Here is a 14,141-nt window from a genome sequence, read left to right as displayed (position 1 = left end):
CGACAAACTGATCCAATTCCACACATGAAATCTCAATATTTCGTTCAGTAGAAAGATTTGTGATATCCTTACACTCTTTAAATTTTAAGTTACGCTTAATAATAATCATGGATCCGCCTCTACTTAAGCTCTTTCTTATGAACGAACTGACTATTACATAATTTTCTATGTTGTTAATTGCTTCGTAGTCTTTCAGCCAGTGTTCTGTAACACAAAACACGTCAACGGAAATATCGTGCAAAAAAAGACTTATTTCTAATGTTTTGCCAGAAAAGCCTTGAATATTTTGATGTACTACATGCAAACGATTACACTTTTTTATTGTCGTGTTTTTTAGTTTAAATTATGGTTAGTAAAAAGTAAACTGCTACTTAAAGTAGGAGCATTGTTGTGGGACTGTGTATTAATATTAAAATATAGCAAACAGGCTATATGTCCCAGATACCTTATGGGTAAAAGTAAATTATCTTCAAAAAGTTTGAAGTCAAGGGACTTATTAATGCCAAAACAAAATATAACGTCACTATGACGGCAAGTCAAATTATGAATGTGCGAATTTATGTTATATATAAACTTATTACGAGGGATGCCTAGGTTAGAGCACTAAGGGAATGCACTTAGTATGAATTTACACCCACTCTTCTCATGAAATCTCAAGAACACGTCAATGCTACTATTTACTTCTTTTTACTAAAGTTATTACTATCACCTACTTTATGGAATCACTGTTGTACATTTCTCAAAAATAAATTGTGCGCCTGATGGTAAGCTAAACGCCTGTCCATAACCTAACCTAACTAAAACCTTTTAAAATACCCAGAATGTAATGGTATTCTTTTTGTTGGCATTTTGAGTCTATTTCATTTCACTACGTGTCATATATAACATTTTGAATACGTAATTATAACAAGAAGTGATTCACAAGAGGAACTCGGTTAATTTATTACGTTATATGAAAAGTATGTCGTCACTTCAATCAATGTAATTAATAGTATTACATTTTCATCAATTCGCAGAAGTGATCTGTTTTTAAACGTTTTATAATAATATTTTAATTTTTATCGCAATATTATTACGAATTGCTGATAATATCTGGGTTTTCATGATCAACAGTTTTCACAATAAAGTCCAATTTTCGGCTAATCAATTTTAATACTTCTATATATAAAGATAACAATAATGATTGTAATTATAGTGTAGTAAAGGCACTACTAATATTGGAAAAAAAAAACATCCTAAACAAAAGTTGTTTTGTTCCATGACTTTTAATAATTTCATCAGAATTTACGTTCATACAAAAATAAACATATTTCAAAAGATTTGCTCTAAACAGTAATAACTCTGTACCGGATGGGGATGGGTATACGCGAAAGACGCCTGCACATTTGAACTTACCTCACTATCAAATACAGATCTGAAAAGAGTTAGATAGTACTTCTCTAAAGTTTATTTTTGGTAAATTCATTATGTTTTGTAAAAAGTCATGGAACAAAAGTTGTTGTTTATGATGATAGTAATATAGTACCGCAAGGTTGTTAGTATTTTAAAAATAACCCTGTGTATACAATAGAACTTCTTAGTCACATGTTATTAGTAACCTTGAAATTCTTTTTTATATTTGCTTACGTCGATCAAGTTTAACCCACGATTGTCATTCTCGTTATTTTAGTTAAAGAACGCGTTAGTGAATGCTAACAAAACAAGAGTAAATATGACTACTTACTTAATTAATTGTAACTTTTTCATTGAAAAAAAAAAGACTGGCCTCAAAAGTTTGCTTACCGGCTTTTTTCGATTTCCATGGAATCCCCTCATCAGATTTTGACTTGGTGACAAAAAGACCACTACGAGAGCGCACCCTTTTAAACAAAAACAGAATTGTCAAAATCGGTTTACAATTGACGGAGAAATCGGAAAACATACACAAAACATACCTACAGCCGAATGTATAACCTCCTCCTTTTTTATGAGTCTTTAAAAAAACGTATTTTAAGGGTAAGAGTTTACGTGTGTAAAGATTATAGTGTAATTTTTTGTAGCACTCAACAAACGCGACGAATAAGTTGTGCGCCTGGTAGTAAGCGACATGCCTGCCCACAACAGATGCAGTTTTGTGCAGTGCAATATGGTCGCGCGGCGATTGGTTGTCATTCTGTAAATGGTTAATTACTAATAGCAAAGGACAAGGTCGGTGTGTGGCTGCCTTCACAAAAACTGTCAAATATCACATATCTTTTTAATCTTCGGGTTTAGCCTTAGAGGTTAAAAAAGGTTTAGCGTACATAATCTTATCAAAATGGCATTACAGAAACAATTATTTGGCAGGTTCTGAATCTTATTTTGTAAAAAATTGAGCCTTGGGCATTATTCAACTGCTGCACTACAGGCGGAAATGCCAAGATTTCGTAGTTTAACTATAAAGTATGGTACACGTCTACACCATCCAGGTCTATAATATATAACGTTGTCTCCCAAGGCTGTAGATGAGAAAAAACATAGCGTAGCTACAAGTAAATATCTACGAGTCTCCGAACGAGTACAATCCTTGACCGATGTAGATTCACAATAATTTGTACTTTCCTGGGCTCTTATGGTCTTGGTCTTGTTATGGTATAAATAAAATTAAAAAACATTATGTAGAATTACAAATTATTATGTTTTTTTATGTTTCTTTTTTAATGTAGGTATTATATTGTTTGTTTTTTGTATTATCGAAATAAAAATTTATATGCAATACTAAAACTGTGCTTTTATTGAAATTAACCACCACCTTCGAATTATCTACAAGATGCTGTTTGGTAACGTGCTATATTATTTTAAATTCTTAAAATCCCTTAGCAACTGTGCTAATTTTATCCACTTCTACAATTTTTGCAGCTACGTAACCACATGCAAGTACTGTGCACTATGTGCTCTATGTAATTATGCAAGTTACTATATAAATAAACCTCTGAGTTATCTACAAGTCACATTGGTTTCTATTTGTTCTCTTGATTCTCTTTTTGATTGCATCTCTGTGTTGTATTGGTTCTCCGATGCTCATATTGGTACATAAAAACCCAATTTGAAATAAATGTTATCGTAACTGCAAAAACATTGCACTAAAATTAAATTGATAATATGCTTTTGGAAGTAATCTTTAAACTACAAATATGTTTGAGTGTCTAAGAGCAAATGTCATGCGACACAAAAATTGCGATAAATTATTACAGCTATATGTAAGCAGCTATATATTTTTTTAATTTATCAACAATATTGTTGATAAATTTAAAAATAAGATTCAATCTTTTCGATCGCAATTTACATCGACATTACAAAGATATTAATCCTTATTAAGCATGATTATGAGTATGGATAAGATTACAAATTACAAATCATTCAGATTTGAGAAGCTATATACAAAACTTGATGTATATTATAGAATTATTAATAAAAAAGACAGAGTGCGTGTCACTAGTATCAACTTCTATAAACAACAGAGGATATTTTGTAATTTTGACAAAGATGATGTCAATTAAAATTAGTTTTGCGTTAATAATCACATTACTCTTAATCAATTTAGTGTATAGTGATCGAAATAATAGAGTGGTAAATATTCAATGGGAACCCAAACATCCACCCTTCGATCCAAATATATACGAGGAAGTTTTAGACTCGGAGCTATGTGAAAAACAAATACAATATTTGACTTTGAACGACACGCTTTTAATGATGACATGTAAGTACTGTGAAAGGTTTTAATTTGCGTTTGTGCCAATTTGCGACTTAATTGTACATAGACCGAAAGGTAACTTTCGCTTTCTCTTACAAAAGGTGTCGGAGCAGAAGCCACAGATCCTGCTCTCGGCCTAAGGGCATTATAATGCAAGGGGAATCCGTAAAAACTGGACAAATAGATAGGTACTAATGCAATCATTGTATTTTATGTATGGATAAGGGCTATGTATGGTGGTAGTAGTTTTGCACATTCTGTGGTGAAAGCCCTGGGCGCTAGGAACGCCTCAGAAGAAATTTGTAACAAAAGTAAAAATATCTTTCAATTCGCCTTGATGGCAAATATCTGGTAGTTACTTCCACGAAAGAATAAATTTATATAACCAAGAGTAAACATTAGCAGCTACTTATTTTTTTTATGACAAGCATATTTCATTTTATATCCTTTACTTATTGTCATATAAATCCTAGATATTAATTACCTAAGACAACAACACACTTTTTTTTAATAAAAAAGAAAGAACGAGTAAAATGCACGACTAAACACAAGTCTAATTCTTTTTTGGACGGGCACATAACATTACCATCATCAACCATACTTTCAATAACCATCGGGTGAGCTTGTAGACAAATGTAATGTATATATAATAAAATGTTATAAAAATATATATATATATACTTGCAGTTCTTGAGGCAGGCCCAAGAATGCCAAGAGGGATACTGCAAGGAAATTTTCAAGATATAGGAAATTATCGCCAATGCCTTGGTATTAATAAAGAAGTTGATGATATGGTTATAGAAGGAAAATATTGCCAAATATCGGTTGGATTTTCTCAGCTTGTAAACTTTGGTGATACGTCTGAGTTGGAAAAAGTAGAAAGAGCTGTTGATTCTATAAAAGATAAAATAAATTTATATGACGGATTACGACAAAATGTACATATGCTGGACGGGATAGAACTTAAAGATACAAGGTGAGAGGCAAAGTTAAAATATCTTTATTTTTAAACCGTAGTATATTTAACTCAATTGAGAGAATGCTCAATCGATATAAGAAATTACAATAGAACCGGTACAGGTATATAAAACAAGATCGTCATCATCATTTCTAAATTTTAGGACAGGAGGAGTTCTGGGTGGTTTACAGTTTTCTGTAGCTATTTGTCTACCAAAGCCTTGCTCTACAAGACGGGCATTATCAAATCTTATTGGAACCCCATTGATCAATTATCAAGAACAATTTTGTCGGTTCAAAAACGACAAACCTTGGGCACCAAGTGTTTATGTGGCTATGTAAGTGCTTTTAGATTAAGATTTGAACTAAAATTTAATGGTTTTACACTTGATTCAAATTAAAATGTGAAACTTCAAAAATACTTCGATGTTATAATAAACTCGAGATAAACAAGAAGCACATGTTAATGACACGGTATTTCTGCTCGCATTGTTTTTCAGTGTCGTCTTCAGTTTAATAGGTTTACTAGCCATCCTCAGTACCAGCTACGATATATGGAACACAAATATTCGCAAACTAGGTAAGATTGTATATTACAAGCATATCTGCAAGTCACATCAAATCAAATTAAATCAAATTCTAAAATAAAAATTCTTAAATAAAAAAAAAACATTTCAAGAAATCAACCTTATCTTTAATTGGATTAAAATTGACATGATCTGAAAACAAAAAACCCACTTAATGTTCATATATTCTTTGCGACAACGTCGATTCCTATCTTTAGAAGATTCGATTTTCAACATAATTTTATATTATCTTAAACGTTTCTATTGTGAGCATCTTATTCACTCACTTATGGTGAATTATAGTGAATGGTTACAAAATATTCTGAAAAGCACGTAATTTGTACATCTAATATTTCCAACAAAGATATGTTTTGTAACTTAACACCGTTAATATTAAAATTAGTGACCGCCATATCACAAATAGTTTATGGCCTGGTTTGTGGAAAAGTCGTGAATAGAATAGTTTATGGTCTCTTTATTAAACGACTTTGAACATTTATCACACATAAATATTAAAATAAGATCTTTTAAGAAAACAAATTTAACTATGAATATTATGCAGTCTATTTTTGGCAATAAGTATTAATAATCAATTTTCTTTTTCTGGTTTATGCACTTCAATGCTGACGGTCGCATCCAATCGGGTCATATTTCCGTCGCATTCTTCGTTATCGTCTTTCATTTACTCTATTCTCTGCACTTTTTACATCAGATACTAAAGAACCCGGCAACTGTTCCATCTGATCTGTTTATAGCGTTGAACATCAACCACGCGATATATTGTTTTAGTTGCTTTGCCCGTTATTACTTAGCTTTTTTGAGATTGGCTGATATTATTTAATCGGGTTTCATCAATAATTTTATTACATCTATTAGAAGCTAGCTTTAAATGATTTTTTAAATAAGAACTATGTTCTTGATATTAAGCTGTTTATTATTTGTTTCAGATCCCAAATCTCTCAATACAATTTGTTTATCGTTCTCAGCATACACAAATGCTCGTCGTCTTATCACATATAAACCAGTTCGCGGTGCCTTGGAATGTGTCGACGGCATCAGAGTTATATCTATGACTTGGGTCGTTCTTGCGCATTCATTTAGTGGTTTCATACCAATTATTAATTCTGTGGACGTTTATCTGGTATTTGGTGTTTATTATTATATGCAAAATTCATCTCTTATTACAGCATAAGATTTTCCTAAATTTAAATTTATTCTGTATTTTGAGATACGATCCATTAGCATTACACAGATAAGTTGATGACCTATCTGTGTAATTAAGAATAAATTTTTGTTATCACTGATATCTACAGTTAGCAGTAACCACTTTTCATCAGTTTATTCAGCTTAATGTTCCCTTGTTTAAATACCGTTAAAAAATTAGACAGCTGTACCCAGTACATTGAGCTTGTTTTCGATACCCGACATGAACTAATTTTTCTTACTTTATTGCAGTGGGCTATGTCATCTCGTTCAACTTGGTTGACCTCAGCCCAAATTGGTGTAGACACTTTCTTTGTGCTAAGTGGATTGCTGCTCGTTTACACTACTGTTGGAAAAATTAGCAGTAGTAAGTTAACATGTTTTGTAATAATAATATAAAATAAGTTAAAATGTTGTGTAATATAAGAAAGTTAAGGTCTTGTTCTTTTTCTATATCAAATCTTAGTTCTTTAGTTAATGTATATACTAAACTGTTTAGTATACACAACAAGCCTATTTACTTAAATTGGAACGGGTATTGTCCAACTCGGTAATCCTTGATTGCCCATTCTCTGTAATAAATAATGTATTAAATTTCTGAAAATGCTTTTGAAATGTATGAGGTACATTCCAAAATATAAAATGTTAAGCTATATATTTGGCGCTTAGGCTATTTTTCGTACTGTATCTTAAATTTGTTGTGAGTCGATCTTTTGACGGGACGAACAAGTTGTGCGACTGATGGTAAGATACTCACGCCTGTCCATAACAATTTCAGTGCCAATCAGTGCTTTAAATCCCAAAGATAAATATAATATAATTATAATTATTTTACACGATATCTTTATTAATCCATCTCCCTAACTCATTTTGTTTATCTTACAGTGAAATTATTAAAGAACCTCCATCTGTTTTATCTCAATCGAATTCTACGAATGTTTCCTCTACTAGCCACCACCGTGTTACTGCAAGTCGGTGTACTACATTATATTCATGATGGTCCATGGTGGTACGTAGTAGCGTTCTTGACTTCAGAATGTAGAATAAACTGGTGGTCAACGTTGCTTTACGTGCAAAATTATATTCGACCAATGGTACGTATCATGATTCCTTAAACTTCGTAAATGTATTGTTAATTACAGATCATGTGATCATCATTTCCTTACTTTTTCGACAGATGGTCAATTTAATGATTTTCATTAAAGTTTAAAATATTCGATGATTTGTGTTTGTTTAATCTGTCAGAATAAATATATCATTGGCACTGTCCACTACTGTAGAGGTAACGCTAGTTTAGGTAGTTCATGAATTTTAATTACTTTCTTCGATTGGTTATGTATTTGCTTTGCTTAAGATTATATTTACTTTCAGTGTTTAGCTCATACCTGGTACTTAGCAATTGATATGCAACTATACATTCTATCTCCACTGATATTGCTCTGGGTATTGTCAGGCAAAAAAAACTTCGCCTGGTCAGCTTTGATTGCTGGTGTATTAGTTTCGCTCACTGCGTCGTCAATTTACGTTTTCGTGAATAATTTCACCGGTTCTTCTATACGTCCTATGTAAGTATTGTGTAAATTCAAAATTGATTTATTATACTAAAGTTCAATGTTCTGTATAGATTTATTTAATACCCTACTATAAATAATATTACTTGCATCATCATCAACCCATTTATACGTCCCACTCACGGGTTTCCTCCCAGGCGAGGGTCATAGCCCACTACGTTGGTCCAATGCTGGTTGGGGGCATCACACGTTTTCCGAGGGTTGTGAACCTTCTTTGATGTGCAGGTTTCATCGCGATGTTTTTCCACCGAAAAGCTCATGATAAATTTCAAGTTAAATTTCGCACATAAATTCCGAGAAACTCAGAGGTTCGCACCTCTGAGTTTCTCGGAATTTGAATCCACGGCCTCGGCTTAAGCTTAAACCATTAGGCTACCACGGCTAAATATACATCCTTATCATAAACCCATGCAGTCCGACTTCTAGGCTCAGATCTTGTTTAGACAAGTCCTTAGGAACGTTCACGACAAGAACTTATTGCGGGTCGGGAACATCACACGTTTCTGAAGAGAATTGAAATTAAAAACTTTTTGATTTCAGATTGGATCCAGAAGAGGGTGCGAGATACGGGGATTATTATTACTTCAATACATTAACAAGATGCTCGCCTTTCTTTATTGGGATGTGTTTTGGTTATTTGATCCACTTTTGGCGAGAAAAGAATATTCGATTATCAAAGGTCAGTTTAAATTTTTACAACAAAATGTGATAATTATTTTGTATTATTAAACAATTCCATTAATAACCACTTATCTTAAACAAAATAACGACTAGTACCGTTTTAATGTATAGATTTGAAAGTGGTTTTCTACGGTCCGTGATTTTACCGATCACCTCTCACGAAGAAGCACCAGCGCAGTGCTCCAAGAGAAGAGGCTAGTTAATGGTAACGCAGACGCGTCCGGAGCGCTGTAAGGATCAATTCATAGCAAAAAACTGGGTGGAGCGGGTGCGCGGCGGCGGTGTTTGTCATTATGTAATTGGTTAATTATTGATTGAAAAGACGAAGAAAGAAGACCTACACCGGCCTTTCTTATTAATAATTAGCTGTCGGTAGTTGTCGACAACATAAAAATGTCTGTAAATTCACGGAGCGTGAAAGACCGCCATTGAATGTCACATTAACGACAGATAACCAACAATTTTGTATTAAAAATAGACGTGTCGATATTGTTAATTAAATTAAAAAATCTTCATATTATAAACTACCAAATGTCACGTATGTTTTTAGTTTATGGGTTTAGCGTACATAATCTTAATGAAATTGCATTATAGAAATTATTATTTTACAGATCCTGAATCTTATTTTGTGGATTTTAAACTTAGGCATGTTGTGGACGGCTTTCTACGCGATCACGCCAATGAAAAATGCTAATTTTAATAACCAAACTTACGACAACTTTGTGAATTCCTTCATGCGACCGGTATGGGCACTGGGAATTGGTTGGCTTATTCTTGTTTGCGCTGAAGGTTATGGAGGTGAGAAAAAAGCTACACTAAAAAATACAGAAATATTGACTTGATAGAAATTCAGTTAGAATTTAGATACGATATACTGTATCATAATCGTGACATTTTATCACAAAGTAACATGCAGTTTTATCCATTTAATGTTTTATATATTTAAAATATATAAAACACACACACGACATAAAATATTTGTTACTGATTAAGCCGTTTAACAACGAAACCCTTTACAACTGATAGATTAATAGTGAAAGTACACTTTTAACAGACAGCCTTTAATTTGTGTAGCACAAACTATTTACAAGATATTATAAACTAAACATTGTTATTAATTGTCACAATAGTGCATTGTGTATTAAGGGCGGTAAATAATAAACTACCAAAGAGAGGTTGATAATTAATTAATTAATGACGTTATGAGGTTTCACTCGAAAGAGTTGGTGACTCGTAATTTATGCGATATATTTCGACGTTTACATTTTTTAAGTATAAAAACTTTTTGCTTAATTTTTTACTTAAAAGATCTATAGAGTGATAATGTAACGAAAAAATCAGTAGGCATAATTTAGAACATTACGGTCGACTTTGCCTGCATGACATGACACTGTTTACGAGCAAGTGTGATGAAAACAACTTAAAACTAAAATCCGAGTAGGCAACATAAATAATAGATAACAATCCATGGCGTAAAGGATTCATAGGGGTCTTCTGTCTCTTTAGGACAACGAGAACCTTAATTGTCACAGCTGTAATGTAATAATCTCAGTACAGAGTACTAAAAAAACCGACCTCAAAATTACGTGGAATTACGTGTATTTGCTAAGTTTCATTGAAATATCCCCTAGTTCGCCATTATACAGGGCTTGATACTGGAGATAATAAAAATAGGTTCTCACTACGACTTTACTGAAAGTATATCGAGAGAAAAACGCCTTGAATTGGAGAAATAACAAAATCAACTAAATAATTGCTAAAAGTTTAAAAAAAAATTACTCCTAAATTAAAGTTTAGCGCTATTTATAAAAATTAATCTTCATGCGTGAACAGCCACCCTTTGAGGTGGATGATTTTCTTCAAAATGAAATGTGACCACTATGGAAATACCCCCTTTCCAACAAAAAAAGAATCATGAAAATCGGTTCACAAATACCGGAGTTATCGCGTAACATAAATACAAAAAAAAAAGAAAACAAAAAAAAGAACATACAGTCGAATTGAAAACCTCCTCCTTTTTTGAAGTCGGTTAAAAAAAAGATTCCATTTTTTTATTATTATTTTGAGCTGTTGAGTTACGAGCATAATATATATTTAGCATAAATTGTATGTGGAAAAGATTAATAACAGTGATTTTAAAATTTTTTATCTACAATATATTTGTTAACAAGAATTTTATTGTGCTGAACACTTGCTACGAGAATTGCAATTGAATTTTTGTACATGTATACATGGAGATAGAATTTCTTCTTCTTTTCATTTTCTTATCTTATTGATGGCGTATACTATAATGCTTGCAATCGTGGTAAACTCGTCGATAGCTAACCAAGATGCGCCAGACGAATAGGAAAGGTACGTCGTGCGGGGAGGCTCTTTTCGTGCACCCCTAACACATGAAATCCACTCAAGTACTTTACAAGATTAATGTGAAGACATATATACTCCTAAAATGAATAAAATATTCTATATAGGGTAAACTGTATAATGCTGTTAAACGCTTTTCAGGTCCGATCAACTGGTTCCTGTCACTGCGACTGTGGAAATTGCCGTCTCGGCTTTCGTTCGCGATATATTTGCTGCATCACCCTATACAATTTGTCATAACTGCATCAACTTCGCAACACGTTTACTTTTCTGTGATGAATTTTGTAAGTTCTACTTCTTTCAATTATTATTTTTGGCACCTAGTTGAGTGGTAGTTTTCTTTTTAGTAGCGGTAGAGTCTCCTTGTGAAAGAGTTCGTCCAGGGAAGTACTGCCACTTTACCCGTTTCTGCTGCAAAGCAGTAATGTCAGCATTACTGCGTTGCGGTTTCGAAGAATGTAGGCGCAGTGTCTCTCAGATGTTTGCGATTTAAAGCTCTGAGTAGTATTGCAACGGTTATGGATAGGCGTGTAGCTTGTTCGTCCCGTCGCTTGATATTATAAAAAAACCTAATGAATACGGCTTAATATTTAAAAGAAAGAGATGAAAAAAATGTGTATTGTAAAATGATATATTTAAAAGTATATTTTAAACAGACGTTAACCTATTAAGATAACAAATTTAACAATTTCGTGACGTGAAATAGCTGCGAATATTTTTGTCTTTGCCTAAATGTCATGAAATATTATCACAATGTCTGAGGACCCGCTTGTTTCATCAATGTGTTTTACCCACCATGACTTATGGTGCCGAGACATGGACGCTCACGCAGGAGACTGTATACAGGCTGAGATTTGTACAAAGGGACATGGAGAGCGCCATGCTCGGCATCAGCGTTATAGACCGAGTTCCGAACGTTGAGATCCGATGACGGACGAAAGTCGGAGATGCTGGAATTCAAATCATGGTCCTCAAATAGAGTTGAGTGGGACACTTAGCAAGGTGAGGATCACCACAGACGTCGAATGATTGGTGGCTGAGGATGGGCAAAAGAAGCGTCGGGCGCTCAGTTGCAAGGCGGGTCAACGGCATGCGAGGCGTCTCAGGGCGTCAACGGATCCGGTGAATGGCATAAACTTCGGGAGCCCTATACTCAGCAGTGAGTGGAATCAGTTTGTGGATGACAATGATAAAACATTATAGATTACAAATACTCCACATCCAAAACAAAATAGAAAGAGATAATGACAAAAAAAAAACACTAGTCGGTACTTATTTCAAATTTTGTGATTTTTAACATTATTTGTTTGTTTCAGTTTTATATGTTCTTCGGCCGCTATGTGATATATTTCATAGTCAGCTTTATTTTTGCAATTCTGGTGGATTCTCCGTTTGCCAATATTGTCAAAGTGATCTTAGGAGGCGGTAAGTTTTAAAATTTGTAACTAGTATTACGCATGGACACAGACATACATATGCACGCACAATGCTATCCTAATTTGCGTTTGAGATCAGAGTTTTCGTTTCTTTCGTCAAAATCTGCAATACTCTATCAGACAGCTAGTGACTTCAATGATGTACACTACATCCTCCCAGAAATTTAAAGCCTTTGCCCTGTTTCCCTTTAAGCAGTGCAAATCGTTGGTAGATTTGGAATTTTGCTTTTGCCAACACTATAAATGTCAGTTCATTCAAGCCTTTTTAATCAAGATGGTCGTGGATTTATTCCGATGACGTAATAACTAAGCCGAAAAAACCTATAGCACATAGACCGAATGGTAAATACAATTATGAGAAAACCGAGTGTAAATAAATAAACATGACGACTACGCACTTTGGTTCTTTGTCTTTTAGCACTAAAAAGTGAATTTTGAACACTATGATTCTATATACACTATACAAATGATGATTTGTGAGTATTATTATCGCTATTCAATGACAAAAACGTTGTCGACATCGAACATAAAGTGACCCACTTGACAGTTTGATGTACATATTCTTATTAGGTAATAAATGTTTTTTAAAGATTTGTTTAAATATGAATTCATATTTTTCAGGTATCAAAAAATCGAATCCAGAGCAACCAAGTGATAAAACAAACATCCAAAAACCAAATTCTGATTAAACAGGATATAGGCGTACCAATTAGATAGATAGATAGATACCACGTTTACTCAGCACAAATACAAACAGAAACAAAACATTTACAATCACCTCACAGAGTATAACATAAAAGCACATAGAACATTCATTATTAATTTTATACACATTTATACAAAACACATATTGCGAGAAAAACAAATACTGTGAGAAAAACAAACAAATACTATAACAACTGATAAAATTTTAATGTACTTAAGACTAGAGTTTGTGCTGAAATGGCCCTGACTCAGCATAAATACTGTAGACCGAGAGAATCCAAACAGTGCTGATTTTCTGCCAGTACCATATGGTGAGCGACTACACTAAACAATATGAAACTCTTCTACTTGTTGAAACACCAGAGATGAAAAACGGAGCCATGGACACCAATCAACTGGCTACGCACAGAAATTTCAAGATTTCATAGTTTAATTACAATATAATTACACGTCTACAGCAGGCAGTTATACGGTGTAAAACGTTGTCTCCCAAAGCTGTAGGTGGGGAAAAACATTGTAGCTTCAAGTAAGTGTCTGATAGTCTACGAGCGATTGCAATTCTTGACCGATACAGGTCTACATTTATTTTGTATACTTTCCCGGGCTTTCGACTGTTGTTATGTTATAAATAAAACTAGTTGTATGATATTTTTATGTTACATTCAAAAATATATATAAAATTATTTTTTCTTTAATATATATTTTTTTAAATTTAGGTATGTAAATTTTTTTATTTATTTATTTTTATAATATCAAGTGACGGGACGAACAAATTGTGCACCTGATGGAAAGTTACACGCCTTCGATAAGAGCCGCTGTGCCACTTAGAGCTTTATATCGCATAATCGCGACATATGTAGTTGACAAGTAGCCTGTAATTGAACCAATTTTTTTACAATCGTATCCCAGACCTATTGTACAAGATGCCGTTTGGTGTGGTGCTACA

The 14,141-nt window shown here is 33.3% G+C and overlaps 1 protein-coding gene across 1 annotated transcript in view; it reads left to right on the top strand.

The window, feature by feature from the left end:
• Nucleotides 1-13,316, top strand: part of LOC113227063 — a 24,467-nt gene extending 11,151 nt beyond the window's left edge. The window contains exons 12-24 of the mRNA XM_026459936.1: nucleotides 3,563-3,718; nucleotides 4,400-4,688; nucleotides 4,834-5,007; nucleotides 5,170-5,249; nucleotides 6,183-6,376; nucleotides 6,691-6,805; nucleotides 7,324-7,532; nucleotides 7,810-8,003; nucleotides 8,550-8,688; nucleotides 9,302-9,488; nucleotides 11,196-11,338; nucleotides 12,371-12,479; nucleotides 13,112-13,316. Coding sequence (XP_026315721.1) covers nucleotides 3,563-3,718; nucleotides 4,400-4,688; nucleotides 4,834-5,007; nucleotides 5,170-5,249; nucleotides 6,183-6,376; nucleotides 6,691-6,805; nucleotides 7,324-7,532; nucleotides 7,810-8,003; nucleotides 8,550-8,688; nucleotides 9,302-9,488; nucleotides 11,196-11,338; nucleotides 12,371-12,479; nucleotides 13,112-13,179 — 2,057 coding nt within the window. The 3' untranslated portion in view covers nucleotides 13,180-13,316. The remainder of the gene's footprint in view (nucleotides 1-3,562; nucleotides 3,719-4,399; nucleotides 4,689-4,833; nucleotides 5,008-5,169; nucleotides 5,250-6,182; nucleotides 6,377-6,690; nucleotides 6,806-7,323; nucleotides 7,533-7,809; nucleotides 8,004-8,549; nucleotides 8,689-9,301; nucleotides 9,489-11,195; nucleotides 11,339-12,370; nucleotides 12,480-13,111) is intronic.
• The last annotated feature ends 825 nt before the right edge of the window (nucleotides 13,317-14,141 follow it).

This window comes from Hyposmocoma kahamanoa, unplaced genomic scaffold, assembly GCF_003589595.1.
Source record: "Hyposmocoma kahamanoa isolate Upper Pololo Valley unplaced genomic scaffold, ASM358959v1 202, whole genome shotgun sequence".
NCBI lineage: Eukaryota > Metazoa > Arthropoda > Insecta > Lepidoptera > Cosmopterigidae > Hyposmocoma > Hyposmocoma kahamanoa.
The sequence above is the reverse complement of the archived record's forward strand: the minus strand, read 5'-3'. Positions and strand labels throughout refer to the sequence as shown.